General features: G+C 47.2%; 1 protein-coding gene across 1 annotated transcript; it reads right to left on the minus strand.

Moving 5' to 3' along the window:
• Positions 1-1,419: 1,419 nt before the first annotated feature.
• METTL13 (methyltransferase 13, eEF1A lysine and N-terminal methyltransferase) lies at positions 1,420-15,447 on the minus strand. Its single transcript, XM_047076998.1, has 8 exons — positions 15,061-15,447; positions 13,009-13,768; positions 11,492-11,691; positions 9,152-9,347; positions 7,383-7,550; positions 5,907-6,122; positions 3,207-3,338; positions 1,420-1,886 (listed from the first exon to the last, which is right to left on the minus strand). The coding sequence occupies exons 1-8, from the start codon at positions 15,211-15,213 to the stop codon at positions 1,612-1,614; spliced, it is 2,100 nt and encodes a 699-aa protein (XP_046932954.1). The 5' UTR covers positions 15,214-15,447; the 3' UTR covers positions 1,420-1,611.
• Between the last annotated feature and the right edge of the window lie 3,177 nt (positions 15,448-18,624).

An 18,624-nucleotide genomic window follows, 5' to 3' on the forward strand; every position in this document is an offset into this window, starting at 1 on the left:
CAGCCTTTGGAGGCACGCATCAGCCGCTTCACTCTTCTTTCACAGCCAGACTTCCCCGATTTTTAACACAACTATCGGCACACCTGCAGGCCTTTTCCCACCTCCAAGGAGGCTTCTCGCCAACAAGCCTGCCTAACTCCCAGGACGACTCTCCTCAGACATAGCTGAGATCCAGTCTTCACTCTGGTAATTCCCTAGTTTGGCTGTGCCACCCAAATGAGCTATTCAAAAGTCAGCACAGCTAGAAAGAGAGGACTCAAGGGCAGTCAGACTAGACCCTTTGACTCAGACCCTGTTCCCCTATCACCTATCCTAACCTTGCATGAACTTATAGAGTAGAAAACAATGGAGGATCCCCAAACTAGGGCCCTTTGAGGTGCAGGGGCGTGACACGGGATGGCTCCAGGGTAGATCATCCCCTAAGGAACACCAAGTTTTTATAATGGGTAAAATCCAAAAATTCTACTCTGTCCTCACATCCTTCTTCAATGGGCTGACACAATTTTGTCTGGATGACACCCTGTCTTTGAAATATGCTTCACCTCAAGAGCTCAGAGTCCATTTTAAAGGGCCTGTGAAGCAAGCTGGGGTGGTGGAGGGCGACAAGGTGTACTTTCCATGGCACTGCTCATTAAGTCAGCCCTGGCATCATTAGGAGAAATGAACTTCAAGCCAATCTCGGAACTGCTGGTTTCACAGTTGTACAAGCTTGATGCTTCTGGCTCCAGTGAGATCTGGGATTAGATGTAGTTTTGGCTTAACTTTCCTTTATCTCATTAAATAAGACAGCTTACGTAAATCACTTAAGGAGTTATTGGAACATGTTAATTTTTATTGCTAATCCATGTTTTCTGCCCATTCTTAACCACCTTTCCTTCCACCACAGCTCTCTACGCTGGGTCCCACATGCAGCTGTCACTCAGCGAAGGTGAGTAAACCGACTTTAGTTGGTTTAGACAGACTTTAGTCTCTGTCTCTGACATGCACAGTTATGGGGGCCACTGGTATACACCCCTTCTGCCGGGAACAGAACAAACAGCTTAGGCTACAAGGTTTGGATAGCTGGAGAAAGCTGCTTAGTAAAGCGGGTTAGCCAGATTCTTAAAACTCAGGATGTCAGCGGCAGTTCTATCTGGAGGGAGGCAGAGTGGATGTTCTGTCAAATCTGTCTCACATCTATGGGAATCCTGCTCTTTTTACAGTCTTTTGGCACAGAATGCTGTGCTATCTCCCTGGAGATCATTCCTACAGAAGCAATAGGAAGATAAAGCAAAAGCAAACCAGCGCTCAAAGTTGACTGTGTTCCATCCTAAGGAGCTTGGTGTATAGTCGTTAAGGCATCAGCTGGGAATCCTGCTCCAGGACACAGTACAGGGAAGCAGAGGGGGTCAACCAAGTGGAACTAAAGAGGACAAGACGGGAAGGACATTTTTTATTTTCCCAGATCTTCAGGCAACCTCGCTAAGCTGGAGGTCGCATGCAGCTGAGTATGAAACCAAGAAAAATATGAGGCTTAAAAAATATGGTGCATTGTATTTCTTCAATCTCTCACAGGCCAGGAGCCCAAGGCCAGTCCGGCACGAAGCTGAGCAGACTTCCCGGCCTCAGCAATCACATGATCTTCACGGTCTTGAGCATCTCTGAGAGTATGTAGGTGTCATCCCACCCCCTCCCAGGCTTCCGCAGGGTCTGCTCCAAGGCCTGGGCCATTTCCAAGAGCTCTGGCGTGGAAAGTTTCTGCTCCGGGTGCAGCTGACAGAACAGGATCTCGTTTACTTCACCTTCAATTCGCCGGACATACAGGAGAGGGAACACGGCCTTGAGCCCGGTCAGCACTGAGTCCTTCAGCCCCAAGTCTCGGCACACAAGGTTGAGGATAAAGACACCTAGGGTGTGGCAAGGAAAGAGTCACATCCTGCAGATCAGGGGACACGTCGGAGACAAGGTTCCGCACTTAGAAATATACCAATTCCTGCCCCAGGGACACTGGTGGGCTAAGAAAACACAAGTGCTTTGAGTTTGCACAGAACACACCACATAAAAAGAGAGAAGAGCGTGGGGAATATGTGAACTATGAGAAAACTTCAAGTTAATTTTTTCCTCTTCCATGCTGCTAACAAATTATTTTATGATTCTCTACACCTCAGTTTCCCAAAGAATTGCTTTGAGAAAGAATTAATATCCCCAAGGGGAAAAAAACAAACACACACAGGGATGTTACGTTCTTGGCATGTACCTTATGGAGGGTACATAATGACGGGGCCAATCAGAGGGCCAATGTTACCTGACTTGTGACAATTAAGGTTCTGAATATCTCTGTTCACCCAAGTACCTGACACCAAAAAAAAAAAAAAAAAAAAAAAATCTTGGAGGCTGTCAACATATGGATGAAGAGCTCCAGTGTCCAAGTCGCAAGGACTTGGGCTGAAGCTCCAGCTGTCACTTTGTGTCACCTTGGCAAAGTCTCTTTACTTCAGTTTCCTCATTTGAAAATGGGCTGCTATGAAGAGGAAATACCATTCTGCCTAGTCCAGGGCATGTGGAAAGAAATCAAATGGTAGCTAACGTGACCAAGCTGGTGGAAATGTGAATTGCTACATTCACTTTGTAAAACTGTGTGGCAGCACCTAGAAAACTCGAGCATACACGTGATCTATGTTCTAGCAATCACAAGCCTTCATATATGCCCAACAGACCTGCAAATCTATTTCACCAAAAGGCATCTACTGGAACGTTATGGTCAGTACTACTTATAAAAGTCCCACATAATCCAATACCACCAGGAGAATGGAGACACGAATGTGGTACAGTCACACGACGACACTACACAGCAATAAAAAGGAACAATATAAACACAACACCATAGATGAATCTCACAAACATCATATTGATGAAAGAAAACAAACACTTAAAGACCACATTCCATAAGATTCCAATTATATAAACAACAAAAATGGGCAAAACTAAGCTGTGCTAACTTAAGTTAGGATAGTCACTATCCTTGAGAGGAGAATGAGTTACTGGAAGGAAGAGGTAGACTTTCTGGGGTGCTGGAAATGTTCTGTGTTTGATGAGAATAAATAAGAGTGTTCAATTTGGGGCAACTCACTGAGCCACACACTTCTGACATGAGCATTTTTCATTTGAAAAGAAAAACAAATTTAAAGGACCCACCCCTCCTCCCTCCCCAACCTTTGTCTTCCTACCTTCAGGAGTCAAGATGCTTTTGACCTTCTGCAGGAAAGGCTGGTCCACAAAAGCCGGCGGCGGACAACTCATCCCCAGTGTTGGGTCCTTACTGTCTACGTCAAACATGATGACGCTGTAGTGGGGCCGCACTGGGAAAGAGAAGCAAACAAGGCTCTGCCTGACACCACTTACACGCTTACACCGCATCTCCCCTGTGACCTGTGGGGGCCGCAGCGGCTCAGTTAGGATGACGTGGAGGCTGTGGTTCGCCTGTAAGGGCACTGATGTCACTGTCAGGGGAGTCGCTGTCAGTCAGGGTTCTCCTGTGAGCACCCCACCTGAGAGACAGGGCATTCATCTCATCTTCTTCCACATTTGAAAGCACTTTCCAGGGGCGCCTGGATGGCTCAGTTAAGCATCTGACTTTGGCTCAGGTCATGATCTCATGGTTTGTGGGTTCAAGCCCTGCGTCTTGGAGCCTGCTTCAGATTCTGTGTCTCCCTCTCTCTCTGTCCCTCCCCTGCTCGCACCCTGTCTCTCTTTCTCTCTCTCTCTCTCAAAAATAAACACACATTAAAAAAGAGGCACTTTCAAAAGACTTCCAAACACATTAATGGTGTCCTCTAGCTTGATTACTACTTGATGAAGGGTCCATTTGTACCGGTATTTTGACGTAACAGAACATTAGAGACTGAGAATGTTCTAAACACTTAGAAACCTGGGCTCTGTTCCTAATAAACTGAGTCAAAAACACTGGACAGGGAAGGAACAGACGGGGAGGGGAGATGGGAAGCTTCTGGTATTTTTCTTAAACTGCCAGGTAATTCTAAATACAGGCAGAGTTGAGAACCATTGATCTAGGCAAAGCAGCTGCCTTAGCCTTTAGGGACTGACCCAGCAAATGTCTGCAGGACGAAAACGTTCTCAAATTAAAGTTGGTATATCTTTTCTAGTTAATTGAACAACAGCTGACTCAGGAAAGATAGATTTGCTAAATGGGTGAGAAAGACCTCATTATGAACCAGATGCACTCCTTTGTATGATGGGAATGTCTTTTACAAGGGGTAAGTCTGCAATGCTACTGACTTTTAGCAAACTTTGAGACTATGATAATGATTATTCATTAATTAATAAATCTTGACTTAGGACTCCTACAAGCCTGTTAGTATCCACAGCACAGATCTCATTTTGGTTTCTTAGCAGAACATGTTGGCTCATCAAAGTCCAAGGACACCACTGCCCCCATTTGTAGCACTGAGCCCTCCAACAATCTGGAAGGTGGCTGTTAGACATGATCACCAGGCTGTTCAACACTGACCGACAGGCAGTCACAATGGCAACACATCACGCACGAAGTGCCTGCCAGGAGCCTAGCACGGTTTTAAGTGTTTCCCATGTATTGGCTAGGTTGGGCCTGGGCCCCCACACTGGCCCCAGACTCAGGTAAACTGTGAAACTCTGATATAGTTCGGTTCAGTTTGCAATGACCGTGAACGCACCATCTGTCCACCCAGCACCAAAGGACTCACCCCCGGCATCCTGATTTGCCACACCCTCCTGGGAGCTACTCTAATCCAGCGAGAGCCAGAGTATCAGGTATGGAACGGGCAGACCAGGAAGGGCGGGTGGCCTAAGCTCCCCAGGTTCCCTTAAGCCTGGACCAGCCTCACTGACTTCTCCCTGAGGGACACACACTCAGGAAAGCACCAGTCACGGGAGCCTACATGTAAAGTGGCAGAAGGACCGGAGGAGCCACTGCAGGACATTAACATGCCTTTTGTCCTCTGTCTGGGATACGAATCATTAGAGCAAAATGGAGCCTTCACTCCATCAGAATCCCCACCGAGTGGCATCTATATCAGGGTTTCACATCCTCAGCACGACTGCCATCTGGGGCCAGACGATTCTTTGTCATGGGTGGCCGTCCCAGGCGCTGTAGGATGTTTAGCAGCATCTTCAGGCTCTACTCATGCGCTGCCCGGAGCAGCCCTACCCGCTGGTTACAACCACCAACACCCGTCTGCAGCCACTGCCCAGCGCCCCGCAGGTTTAGTCACCAGGCTACACGAATGCTCTCTCTGGCTTCACCTCCAGCTGAAAGATTTACAAAACACCTCCTGACACACACCCCAAATCCTTTTCCCCTTCTGCTCACCTGACTACAGACGTTAGGTTCCATGGGAAGGTGAGGAAGTGGCAAGGACGCAGGGTCAGAAGAGAATCAGGAGAGAAGCCCACTGATGTGTTAGTGCCACAAGGGCAGAAACGGTGTGGGGTTTTTCATTGTTGTTGTTTTTATTATTTATTTATTTATTTGGGCGAGAGAGAGAGAGAGAGAGAGAGAGTGAGTAGGGGAGGGAGAGAGGGAGATAGAGAATCTTAAGTAAGCTCCACGCCTGGCGTAGAGCTCAATGTCGGGCTCGATCTCACAACCATGACATCATGACCTGAGCCAAAATCAAGAGTCAGACGCTTAACCAACTGAGCCACCCAGGCACCCCAGAAGTGAGTTCTTCTAGCACAGTATTGAGCATATGGCTAGCACTCTATATTTACTGAATCAATACGTCAACCAATGAATGAAGAAATGAACAGGTGAAAGACTGGGACGATCCTAACGCTGCTCTCTTACAGAGGAATTCTAGAAGCCCTTGCAGGTCTGCCAAGCTTGGATTACTCTTCCCTCAACATCCCTCCGAATTCTCCAATTGCAGTACCTTCTCTTCCTGCCAGGCCGGTAATATAGTCCAGGCCATCTGCAATGTGGACCTTCATCCGGTCGCTCTGGGAGAAGCCAAACCACTGGGTGGCCACTTCCAACATGGAGGGGTCGATCTCCACAGCATCAATGCAGGACTTCGGGAAATGATCGTGGACAAACAGGGGGAGGCTGCCCCCGCCCAGGCCTACCACCAACAATGCCAGTGGGGTCTCTGCAATAAAGGAAGAAAGCATCATTTTACTGTCTTCTCATGAACAGTTTTGTACCAGCCTCGGGGAGAGTAAAGAGGGCAGGGGGAGTCGGATCACTGGCTCTGCCCAGAGGATACAAGATTTAAAGGCCTAGCTTCTCCGTCTCATCCCAAAAATGCAGGAGCCAATCTGACATCTACATCTGAAAACTCAACCCTGGCCTCACAATCCTTCCTTTACTAGATCCAGAAGAGGAACCAGTACATGGTTCTTTGGGGACCCTTAAAGTCCCAAGGCACTCAGCTGACATCATACCAAGAGTCCCCACCATGAGCATTAGACTCCCCCTAGGAATTGAGAGGGACAACAGCCAACATCTTGCTCATGATCACAAGGCAGTGTAGATGCAATGCCCTCTGCCCAGCTTTCAACTCAAAGGCCACAACTGCCCTCTCAGACACATCAACCAAGTGAGGGCAATAAATCCAAGTTCCAGAAATCACAGGAAAACAAAGGCCCACATCCTAGTCCTAAGTACAGAGAAACCACAGAAAACACAGGGGGATAGAAGTAGACAAGAAACAAGAAAGAATCACTAAAAGGAGACGTTAAACATAGATTAACGTCTGAGGATTAAACATAAGAACTGACACTCTAGGGACATACAATACCGAGACAGGGTGTTTCAACAAGACATAGTCAGGACTCTTGGTAAAGACACTGACAATCTAGACAGGAACATGAACATTTTTGCTACTGTGGTCAGATCCAAACCTGTTATTAGTAATACAGCTATTACTGTACTACCAACAACATGGTTTTTTAAGTAAAAATTTAAGAAAGAACTGCATCTGGTGCTCAAATGATGCATTACTGATAACCCAGAAATTCTCCTAAAGTACAAAGGCCATTTCTGGAGTCATGATTTTTAAATGCTCCACTGGTTACAGGAGTAGATACATATGCAAGCACTCAGCAAACTGAAATACTTATAATGTGTACTTTACGTATCTCCCCAAATATATGTTATACCTTAATATTTTAAATAAATGAACAAAATAGAATTCTAATAGAATTCTAATAGAATTTAGACATCAACACATGCAGCCATTTCAAGATTACAATTTGAGTTTGAGGGAAAAGTGACTGATAAACTTAGAAGATGGTCAGGAAGAAGAAAGATATAAATACATGTGCATTTGTTGGTCTGCAATGGCTGCTGTCAGAGTGGTCTGTAAGCTTACTTGCCCCGACTGTGGGAGACAGTGCACCCCGCTTACCTAGGAGCAGCTCCGGGCTTCTCAGCAGGGCAAGGCCAGCAATCATTGCTTTGTGGTGTTCACAGCACAAGTAACTCTTGTCAATGGACTGCCCCGGGGCTGCAGGGAGGTCCTCCGGAGTGTCAGTGGGCCGCTGCTTCTTCCTGTCCTTTTTCCGTTTCTTCTGGGCTAAATGAGAGATAGAGATAATGAGGTACTATGCTTAGCACCCCAGTCCGGGGAAAGCAAGACTTACCAGCAGCATTGTGCTGTAGCTAGCTTGATCCAACTCAAGAACCCAACTGCTAAATATACACAAATTTTGTGACATGGTTGACATGTTGGTAGTTTGAAATCTGCCTGTGGTGGCCTTTATTATGCCACAGAAATTGGCAAACAGTATACATCAGGGCTTTTTGCCCCCAAAATACAATTGTTAAACATTTAACACATACCATTGGATACCACAGACTCAAAAAAGGAAAAATGGCAAAAACACACCCAAAAACCTGGGAAAACTAAACTGAGGAGTCCTAGCCCCTTTGCCCTGAGAAATATAAGGCCACTAACAGGGTAAGTCTATTCACAAATCCTTTTAGAGAAGAACTTAAAATTACTAATTACCTCCTCTATGACTATGCTACAACTTCTAATTATTTAACTCTTATAACGACCTTATAATTCCCATATTAGGCAGATGGAAAAACTGAGGATCTGAAGAGTTAATAATTAGTCCCAGTATCAGGAGGTGCAGACAGAATGTGAACCCAGGACTGCCTGTCTCCAACGCCTATCATCCCTCCACTGTACCATACAGACAGTAATACACACTGCCCTGCTAGACGAGGAAATCACAAGTGCTCACCAAAGGAAAGAAATCCTATAAAGGCCCCACTCCTTCCCTCTGGTATATAGTAAACAGATGCTCATTTTTCACTGTATACATTGATTTTCGAACGGATTACACTGAGCAGTACTGCTTTTATAATACAAACATACACAACTGGCAAACATAGCAGGTGAAACAAACTCTTATTTTCCCCACCAGTGGGTGTTTCTGAGTGGCATCTGGGAGACTGCTTACAAGGGATCCTAAAGGACCTGGCCTGGATCTTCACAGTCCAATATTGTAGCCACTAGCCACCTGTGGCCATTGAATTGTAAATGTAACTTAATTACAATTAAATAAATTAAAGATTCGTTCCTTAGTTACCCCAGCCACATTCCACATGCTCAGCAGCCACATATGGTTAACGGTTACCATTTGGGCAGCTAAGTGGATATTAAACCCTCCCTCCATTTCAGAAAGTTCTACTGAATAGCACTGGACTAGATGACCTCTAAGTACCCACCAACTCTAATGCCCTCTCTAAAACATGCTAGGGGGTGGTGCTGTGAAGGAGGGCAGGGTTCACCTGTACCCTCCATGCTTGTGGCTCTCCTCACAGAGCCTTACTGAATGAATATACAGATGCATAAGGAGCAATGTGCGAAACAGATGGCCTCTACGCTGAAGGCATTAAAGTGACAATCACATTTATTTGGTAAGCTACCACCCTAGCTCCTTATCATTTCAGAGTCTTTGCTCAAGAACAAAACACACCTCTGTTCTGTTTATTGTCACTTAGACTGAGTCCAGATGGTAACAGGACAACTCAAAGAGCCATGTGCCTCTGATCACACGTACCCAGGTCTGTCCTACAACTCGGCCAAGCTCCCAACACTTTCTGACCACCCCAAGTGGAGAGTCCATGCCATGACTGCTAGGGTCATGTGTGATGACACCTCACCTCTGTGGGACACATCCTTCAGCAACCTAGCTTCTGACTGCACCACATTCCTGTTGCTGAGGAAGATCAGCCGCCGGAAGTAGCGCTTGTCATCCCCCTGCACGTCCTCGACGACATAGTTGCCACTCAAGGGACTGCAGGCTTGGTGCTGAACGGTCCGGACCCCAATGTCCCCACCCACAGACAGAAAGGGCACCTGAAGATGTAACAGAGATGCGGTCAAACACCAGCTCAATCAAGAAACAGGAGAAATTTTAATCCTGTCATGGAATCCTCCTATCAAGCTTCTGGGCAGCAAGAACCTAAAGATTTGCCTTTCTATTAAAGAACTTTTCTACAGCTTTTCGATAGATCACAAAAGGCTTAATTCACTTTTTTGAAAACCAGTTGAACACATAAAGATCCCTGAAACCATTAGTGAAATCCAATTGGTTCTCCCTAAGAAGACAATGAGTTTCTCAGGGCACCTGGGTGGCTCAGACGGTTAGGCATCCAATTCTTGATCTCGGCTTAAGTCATGATCTCAGGGTTCGTGGGATCAAGCCCCATGTCAAGCTCCACGCTAACAGCACAGAGTCTGCTTGAAATGCTCTCTCTCTCTCTGCCCACCCCCTGCCCATGCTCGCTCACTCTCTCTCTCGCTCTCTCTCAAAAATAAATAAATATACTTGGGGCGCCTGGGTGGCGCAGTCGGTTAAGCGTCCGACTTCAGCCAGGTCACGATCTCGCGGTCCGGGAGTTCGAGCCCCGCGTCGGGCTCTGGGCTGATGGCTCAGAGCCTGGAGCCTGTTTCCGATTCTGTGTCTCCCTCTCTCTCTGCCCCTCCCCCGTTCATGCTCTGTCTCTCTCTGTCCCAAAAATAAATAAACGTTGAAAAAAAAAAATTTTTTTTAAAAAAATAAATAAATATACTTTAAAAAAATTTTAAAAAGAAAAAGAAAAACATGAGTTTTTCAATAGGAATCCTTAAAAGGGCTTTCCATAAATGCTAGAGGGAATGCACAGCAGGGGGCTAACTATGAAAGAAGGAATCAGAACAGGGATAAAGATAACAAATCCACAGGGAAAGCAACCATTCCAAGTTTGAATAAATTTCTCCCTTCCCTCAATTATTCACATCTTTTCCCCCATTTTTCTAAACAGGAGAAAAAAATTAAGAGAAAACTATGTTTTCCCCCTAGACTTTTCCATAACCTTTCCAAATCTTTACATCTATTTCTTTTTAATTTTTTAAAAGTTTTTATTTATTTTGAGAGAAAGACACAGCACAAGTTGGGGAGAGGCAGAGAGAGATGGGATAGGGAGATAGGGAGAGAGGGAGAGAGGGAGAGAGGGAGAGGGAATCCCAAGCAGGCTCCGCACCATCAGCACAGAACCCATGCGGGCTCAAACTCACAAACCATGAGATCATGACCTGAGTCAATATCCAGAGTCATGCTTAACCAACTGACCCACCCAAGTGCCCCTACAACTATTTCTTTTTAAAGATTTCCAAGAGAATCCCAGGGACTGCTGACTCTGCAGAGATGCAGGCCCTGGAGAGAAGGTCACAAATGAACCTCCCTACAGGATCTATATCTCTGATGGACCAATAGCAAAGTCTGCCGGGAAGAATCAAACACACATTCATCTGTAAACACAAGTCAGCCTAATGAGCAGAAGCACAGGTGAGAACCAGGGGTCTAGGTTCATCTTTTCAGATCTGTCACTACTGCAAAGAGCCTCCAGGCACCTTGGCTTTCCTGTCAAAGATAAATTCCTCACTATAAAGTACCTGCAATAAAGTCACCTTTTCGCTACCCTGAGCAGGATGGAACAAGACAGTGTCAATGGACAATACCACATCATTCTTTTGGCAAAAACCTTCAGTTTCCTTACCAGCAATGTTAATATCCTGAAAACTAACCTAAGCTGTATGGCTCTTTTCCATTCTCCAATCAGATAATGAGGATTCTAAGAAGGAAAATGGTCAAGGAAGGCCTGCACAAAGAGGGAAAAGAGAAACACAGTCTGTACAATCCACAGTAGAAAGAGCTGGAGCCTGCAAGGTGGACAGCATTTCCTCCATGCCATCTATGAGGAGTCTCGAGGCCCCACACACACAGATGCTACCCTGGGTCTCAATGGTCTCAAGAAAAGCCACCGCTCACCTTCCTCTCACTGCCCGGGGCAAGAGAACATAAGCTCTGCCCACTTAGCTCACAGCTGTTGACATGCCCTCCAGGAATAGACAGGGGCACAGACACTGGTCCTAGCTCCTTCCAAGACACCCTCCGCCTTCCTGGCTGCTAATACGACTTGTCTAGAGATCCGTGTATGCTGCTGCCGAAGCTCTGTTACCTGCTGCTGGGTGGGCATCCCGGCAGGGGCCAGCTCCAGGACTCTGGCTGACAGCTCGGCCTGGATGCTGTCCATGCCTTCGTACTGCTGACCTCGGTGAAGGGCCACGGTGATCAGCCTCCTGAAGCCTGCGCTGGCTGCCAGCTGCTTCCGACCCTCCTCCATGCCAAAGAGCCACTCGGTCTCGCGACCCTGGGGGACTGGAAAGAGGCACCTGGTGACACGAAGTCCCGGGAAGAATTGTTCAAGCCCCAGCCAATAGGAACTACAGGACAGAGAGTCAGGCCCTGCACAGGACAAGCAACCCTTCCAACTGTGACCCAGTGAGGGCTATCAATTCCCTAGTGCACAATGCCCAGAGCAAAGAAGCCATCAGACACATGGTAGGTCCCACATTACATGTATATAAGGGGAGAGAGGCAGGTACCTAGTGCAAAAAAAAAAAAAAAAAAAAAAAAAAAAATAGCAATGATACTAACGCTTGTTACATGCCAGACATTATTTCAAGAAATTTACAAACAGAAACTAATTCATTACTCACAACAGTCTAAGATACAGGTAGTATTATTACTCCTAGTAATACTACGACTCCAAGGAAATTGAGACACAGAAGTTAAGCTATTTGCACAAGTTCACATAGCTACTAAATGGGGAAGCTGGGATTCAAACCCAGGCAGTCCAGCCCGACCCTCCATGGCTGTATCCGCTGTACTATTATTTGTTTTCATTGGTGGACAGGTAGAATTATGGAATACTTGGGAAAATGGCTCAGTTGTCAGCAAATTACCAGCATGATGACTTCAAAATCTTGCATTTTGTCCACAATTTCCTACTTCTGAAGGCATTTCCTCATTCTCTCTTCTGATCATTACTGAGCCAATCTGATATCACTTAACACCCTTCAATAATGACACTGATGTTTATAAAGCACTTACCACGTGTAAGGCACCATTCTGAGAGAGTTTACACTTCTCAAAACTACACAACACAGATGATCTTACTTTAGAGATGAGGAAACTGAGGCATAGAAAGGAAAGGAATGTCCAAAGTCACACCACCAGGAAGTGACCGAGCCAGAACTAAAACCCAAACAGTCACTTCTTTAGCTACTACTCTCCCTATATTCAACAGAGAAGCACAGAAACGTCCCCAGGTCACGCAGCTCACAGGCTCCAGAGCTGGGACTCTGTCGCTCCCATGACTCCATGTGACAAAGTAACTCCTATCTCTACAATATGAGACGTACTTATACTTATCTGTGTCACTCTCTGTCCTCCCTACCAAATCCATTCTCACACGTCATCAGGCCTTTCCAAAGGGAGATGTGAAGAAATAAGCCCCAAATCTAAGCAGGTAGCCGGATAGCTGCTGTGCCCCCTCCCTCACGCCCTGGCTGGTCTCACTTCTTAAAGTGCCACCCCCGGCAAGATAAAACCAGCCAAGCCATACCCACCACCAAAGCCCCAGCCCCTCAGAGCCAGCCCCTCCAGGGAAGAGAGGGCGCAATCCCAACTCACTGATGAAAATGGCAAAATGATTGTCCCGCGATGGTTTCACAGCGGGGCTGTCCACCACGTGGAGGGTGTAGCGTGGCTCCCCTGTGTCCCCATCGCACAAGTCCAGAGAGACACTCCCCAGCCCGGCCTTGCGGTACAGCTGGCCGCACAGCCAGGCATACTGCTGCCGCTCCCGCACCGCCTCGGCCAGCCGCTCGGCACTCTCCAGCCGCACAGGCTTGCCCTGCTCCTGAGCACAGAGCTCAAAGATCTGAAGGGCAGAGCCAGGGCCCGGCCTGAACTTGGTCATGATGAAGGCAAACACAGGCAAGGAGAACCGAGGCTCTGCTTCCAACACCTGGTCCTGGCTGCTGGCCACCTGGTGCACCCTCACCATCCACCCCTCCCGAGAGAAGTGACCCACTGCTTTCTTCAGGACGTGAGCCTGAGCCAGGGAGATGCAGAGGTAGCGACCGCCCACCTGCAGGACACGGCCAACCTCAGCCAGCATCCTGTCCACTTGTTGCAGGGTCTTCTCCTCCTCATCTGTCAGCACAGCGTCCAGGGTGCCCTTGTCCAACACCACCTGGAACGAAGCGTCGGCAAACTCCATCTGGGTCATGTCCATCTTCAAGAAGCTCATCTGGGGCCGGCGGCTGGCATTGCGTTCCTTCATCTGCTTGATGACCACCTCACTGATGTCAATGTTCACTATATCCTGATAGCCCACATCATACAGCTGTTCGCTTAGCTCTGAGTTACCACACCCAATCACCAGCACCTGAGGGAAAAAGCCAACAAGACGAAAGTGATCAAGGCAACGGAATGACCTGCACGTACTTCCCGGGATCGAGTCTCGCCTTGGCTGGTGCAAGTTTTCAGAAGGTGCAGATGCTATGCACAGGACGGAGCACCGTTACAGAGGTGATTCTAGGCTCTATGTTGAAACACTAATGGTTAGAGAAACTCACAAGTGAAAACCACATTCAGCCACAACAATGCAAGTTATGTATAAATAGACTTTCCATACTGCAAAAACAAACAAATCCTGCTTGTTCTTTTCTCTGAAGAAAGCATTTATTACTCAAGAACTGATAGGAAGTCACATAATCAAAATATAGTAGAGTTCAAATCTCTTGTTTTACTACTGAAAACCTAGTTGTGGCAAAATCCTATTCCACTCATGCCTTCAGGTCCACCTAAGGTATTCCGCTATTTTCCAAAGCCAAGCTTAAAAGACGGGTCGTTGCCTCCCTCTCTATGGAGCAATCGCCCACTCATCCTTCAAAGCTCCATCCCAATGTCACCATCTCTGGAAAAGTTTGGTGAGAAGTGCATACGCTGGGACTAGATGGGCCTGAGTTTAAACTCCCATGTGACCACACACTACATGTATGATCTTGGGCAAGAAACTGGATCTCAGAGCCTCAGTTTCCATGTCCTACATGAATGAACCTGACAGAGTTTATTATGAGAATTCAACTCCTGAACACACACACACACGCGCGCAGTACCCAGCATGTCTGGCACATCCTCCACGAAGGTTAGTTTGCTCCCTTCCTTTTTTCCTACCTCCAGTACAATTCCATCTCTATCCACCCCGTTGCTGCATTTACCACTTGTCACTTCCGGAACGTGCCCCAGGTTTACGCCTTGCTGCTCTTGTTGCTTATGGGCTGAGCACAGTGCCTGAAATTCAGTGTGCCCACAACAGCGATTTGGCTAACAGATTCCTGTGTCAGTAAAGCCACAAGTACTGTCTGCTCTACACGGATGGGCGGTGATAGAAAAGCACAAGGTCTCTCTAGGAGGCCATACCTAGGTTGCCCAACTAACGAAGTCACTGTCCCAATGAGGCTATTAGTTCAGCGGTGAGCTGGGCGCCGCATGTCTGTTATCCGAAAGCCTTTACAAGAACATTTTTAAATTGCCTACTTTGGGCCGGAATGACCCGGAGAAGCCTCAAAACATGAGCCCAATTAGGGCCCTCACGCCTGTCTCTATCCACCAGGAGTAAAGTTATCATCTGCCACGTTCCCGAGCACACACTCAGGACCGCCAGGCCGCGCGTACCTTCTCCCTGGGTTTGATGTATTTGTGCAGCACGCCGCACAGTTCCAGGTAGGTTCCGTACCACTCGAAAGCTTTCTTGCCTCGCTGCTGGAAGAACTTCTCCCAATAGTCCACGGAGCCAAACTCCTTGGAGCTCTTAGGTAAGAGGTTCATATTCTCACTGTCCGACCAGGCTCGTCTCTCTAGTCCCTGTGAGGTACCATCGGATGGGCTTCCACGCACGCTGGTCCCGGCACCCTCGGTGGAATTCTTTCCACGACTAATGACCACATTGATTTCTCCCCCGCTCAAACCCCAAGGAGACGACGCTTACACGCCACCCGCACGCACGTCACACTGAACCAAACACACGCTCAGCCCTCCTGCCGGCTGCCAGCCCCAGCCCCAGCCCCAGCCCCACGTGCGGAGCCCCTCACACTTGCCCACAGACGGGCTTCAGAACTGGCAAGCACATCCGGGTGCGCAGCGTCGCGATTGGTCGGCCACCCGGGCCCTCCCAGCATCTCATTGGTCACTGCTTTTGGTTCCTGGCACCTCATTGGTTGCGAGTTGCACGCCGCACGCCTGCGGCAGCGCCGCAGTCGCCCAGCGTTTATCTACGCGCGGCAGCAGGGGGTGGGGCCGCGGGCGTGAGGCCGGGAGGAGGCGGTGTCGCGGCCTCGGTGGCGGGTTTGCGTCCGAGCGCCGCGCGGGGGCAGCCTTCCTGGGTCCCGGCTTCTCCTACGCCTCTGAGAGCGCGCGCGTCCCGGGCTGTGTGTTCGCCTTCTCTCCGAGCCGGCCCGGTGGCCACTTCTGATGTTGAAGGGCCGAGCCGCCTGACCGAGGGGACGCGAGGAAGAGGAGGCCCCGGAAAAAAAAAACCCAAAGAGGAGGCCCCAGGAGCTTAGAGGGAGTGTGGGAAGGAAAGAGTAGAGCCCCACCTTGGCAAAAGAAAGTAGTCCCAGCCAGGTTATCTGCTGCATCTCCCGCCCCGCCCTCCCTTAGTTTAACGACTTTACTTGTGTCATTGAGGTTTAATTTGGAGAAAATTGGCACTTGGCGGTACTTTTTCTGCACCAAAATGCAGGATCCCACTACTAATGTAATGACCTGAAAATTCAGAAGAGTAACAAGTATGTATTGAGAGGTGCCGGCTCACCCTGTACTCCCCCGAAAGCACGGTATGCAAAATGTAACCCTCCTTTTGAGAAACAGCCTTTTTAGGTTGTCATTCTGATGTCATCTATCAGTAGATGCTACCGCCTACTTGGTGTGTTTAATGAATAAACTTTACTTTCAGATGCTCATCTTATTGTAATGCCCCAAGGATGTTCCCATAAGGGCACAGGTGCCAAATATGTGCTTTGCTGGGCTTTCCAAAACACTGTAAATTGCGGGGGGAATATACAGGCCAGGCAGGGCATAGGGCCATGGAATGAGCATCTAATAGTCTGGGCTTTACTGTCACAGGTAGCCAAGTAGACTCTTGATCCTTAAAGTGAACTTAAACTTTGGTTTGAGAGAGTAGTTCTGAAACTTTGGCATGCATCAGAATCACCTGGAAGATATTAATTCACAGGTTGCTGAGTCCCAACCCCACGGTTTCTGATTCATCAGGTGTACTGAGGTCTAAGGATTTGCATTTCAATGATGTTGGTCCAAGACCACACTTTGAGAACTACTGTCTTAAATATAAATAAGAGAAAAGTCAAAATGAATTTAGTTCCCTCTCCACAACTTTAAAAGGTTAGTCTAAAAGCCCTCTACAAGGTGACATCAAAGAAAATCTATTTTCATGTAGCACTTGTTGAGTTCACTTTTAAGCCTAGCAAGAAAAGAAACGGAAGGAGCCTCTCAGGTGGCTTCAGCTACTCCATCATGCAGGGTTCCTAATGAGTGAGGTATGGGCTCTTTCAGAAAGGACTTAATTGAGTGTTGAGGCTGCTGATTTGCTTTAAGTGCTACACAACACCAAAGGAAAAAACAGATAAACAACAAACAAAAAACACAACTCTGCCCTCTCCCCTGAGAATTTACACAATTCATCAAACATTTAAATTGCCTAATATGAACCAATCTTTGTGATAAAGCTAAGGATGCAGTGGTAAGCAAAGCAGTCACGTGGAAGACACGCATCGAACGATGACAAAAACAAACTGTCGTGAGGGTGTGATGGATGCTGTGAAGGAGAAGTATAAGATTCTGTAACAGCAGACACCTTCCAGACCTCTGTTGCCTGACCAGAGAAGGCTTTCCTGAAGAACGGACAGAAAGTTCCTATCATCTGTCAGTTTGGGTACCACCGCACACCCCAACTTGTTCCAGTAGTATCTGCACGACGGAGGTCAGAACCAAGCATCTTCACCCTATGAAGGTCTCTTCCCTCTGGTTCTGTTGTCCTTCCTGTTCATGGCTTGCTATAGGAAAAGTTGGTAAGCAGTGATTTCTGTCGTAGCCCAGGCACCAGCCATTTATCGAATGCCCTAAAAATACAATTATTGTTCGCAGTATGTTGCAGACCAAGAGGATAAGTGACTTACCTGTCCACCCCTGTGCCAGCTCCCTTCTTAGAGCCTAGGAAAGCAATGACCACCCAAAGACTTTAAGCTAACACTTGCTAGAGGTTTCCTGAGAGTGTATGAATGATTAATGCAGAAATACTTCAGATACAGCAGTAGAGTCTGTCCTTTAAAATACTTATATTTGAAACATTTCTCTCAAGGTTTGACTATAAGTATAATTAATAGCTATGTTATCATTAGCATAGTTAATTTAAGCCAGGTAGATATTATGGTTTGTGTTTTATTAGGATCTCCAGAGTGGTTACCAGTATGTTTTAAAATGCAAATTGATTGTAGGGGTGCCTCACTGGCTAAGTTGAAAGAACATGAATTCTTGATTTCAGCGTCATGAGTTCAAGCCCCACATGGGGTGTTGAGTGTTTATTTGTTTTAAATAAACAAAAAAATTTTTTAATGCAAACAGTGTAGAAAAGTCACTCAATAATGTGGGTTTTTTCCTAAAAGTATAAATCTAGATCTCTGAATATATAATTTGCAGCTTGTATTCTTACTTTCCATTTAACATGAGGTTTTTGGTACCATATTAAGCTAATTGATTGTTGCTAACAAATTTGGAAAATGAGGCATAGATATTTAAAAGCAGTCCTCACAATATGGGGCCCAGAGGATGGGATTGAGCATGTGGTAGGCAGAATAACATTCCCCCGAAGACGTCTATGTCCCAATTTCCTGAACTTGTGAATAAGTTAGTCTACATGGAAAGGGGAATTAAGGTTACTTGTCATCTGAAATTAAAATAGGATTATCCAGGCATGCCCAGTGCGATCAGAAAGGCCCTACAAGTGGAAGAGGGAGACCATAGATTGGAGGCATGAGAAGGATTGGTGCAGCATTGCTGGCTTTGAGATGGAGGAGGGGTTGTGAGCCAAAGAGAGGGCCTTCCAGCCTATGGGACCTGGAAAAGTCAAGGCAATTCTCCCTTAGAGCCTCCGGAAGGAACTCAGCCCTGGAGACACCTTGATTTTAGTCTGGTAAGACCCCATCAGGCTTCTTGACCTCTAGA

The sequence above is a fragment of the Lynx rufus genome, unplaced genomic scaffold (assembly GCF_022079265.1).
Source record: "Lynx rufus isolate CCGP_SWC_20201006 ecotype Redwood Valley unplaced genomic scaffold, mLynRuf1.p SCAF_15, whole genome shotgun sequence".
NCBI lineage: Eukaryota > Metazoa > Chordata > Mammalia > Carnivora > Felidae > Lynx > Lynx rufus.

Coding starts and splice junctions, on each gene's coding strand:
- METTL13 (XM_047076998.1), bottom strand. CDS start 15,213: ATGAACCTCTTACCTAAGAGCTCCAAGGAGTTTGGCTCCGTGGACTAT. Junction 13,769..15,060: donor ACATCAAACCCAGGGAGAAG/GTACGCGCGGCC, acceptor TTTTTCCCTCAG/GTGCTGGTGATTGGGTGTGG. Junction 9,348..11,491: donor GGATGCCCACCCAGCAGCAG/GTAACAGAGCTT, acceptor TTACATCTTCAG/GTGCCCTTTCTGTCTGTGGG.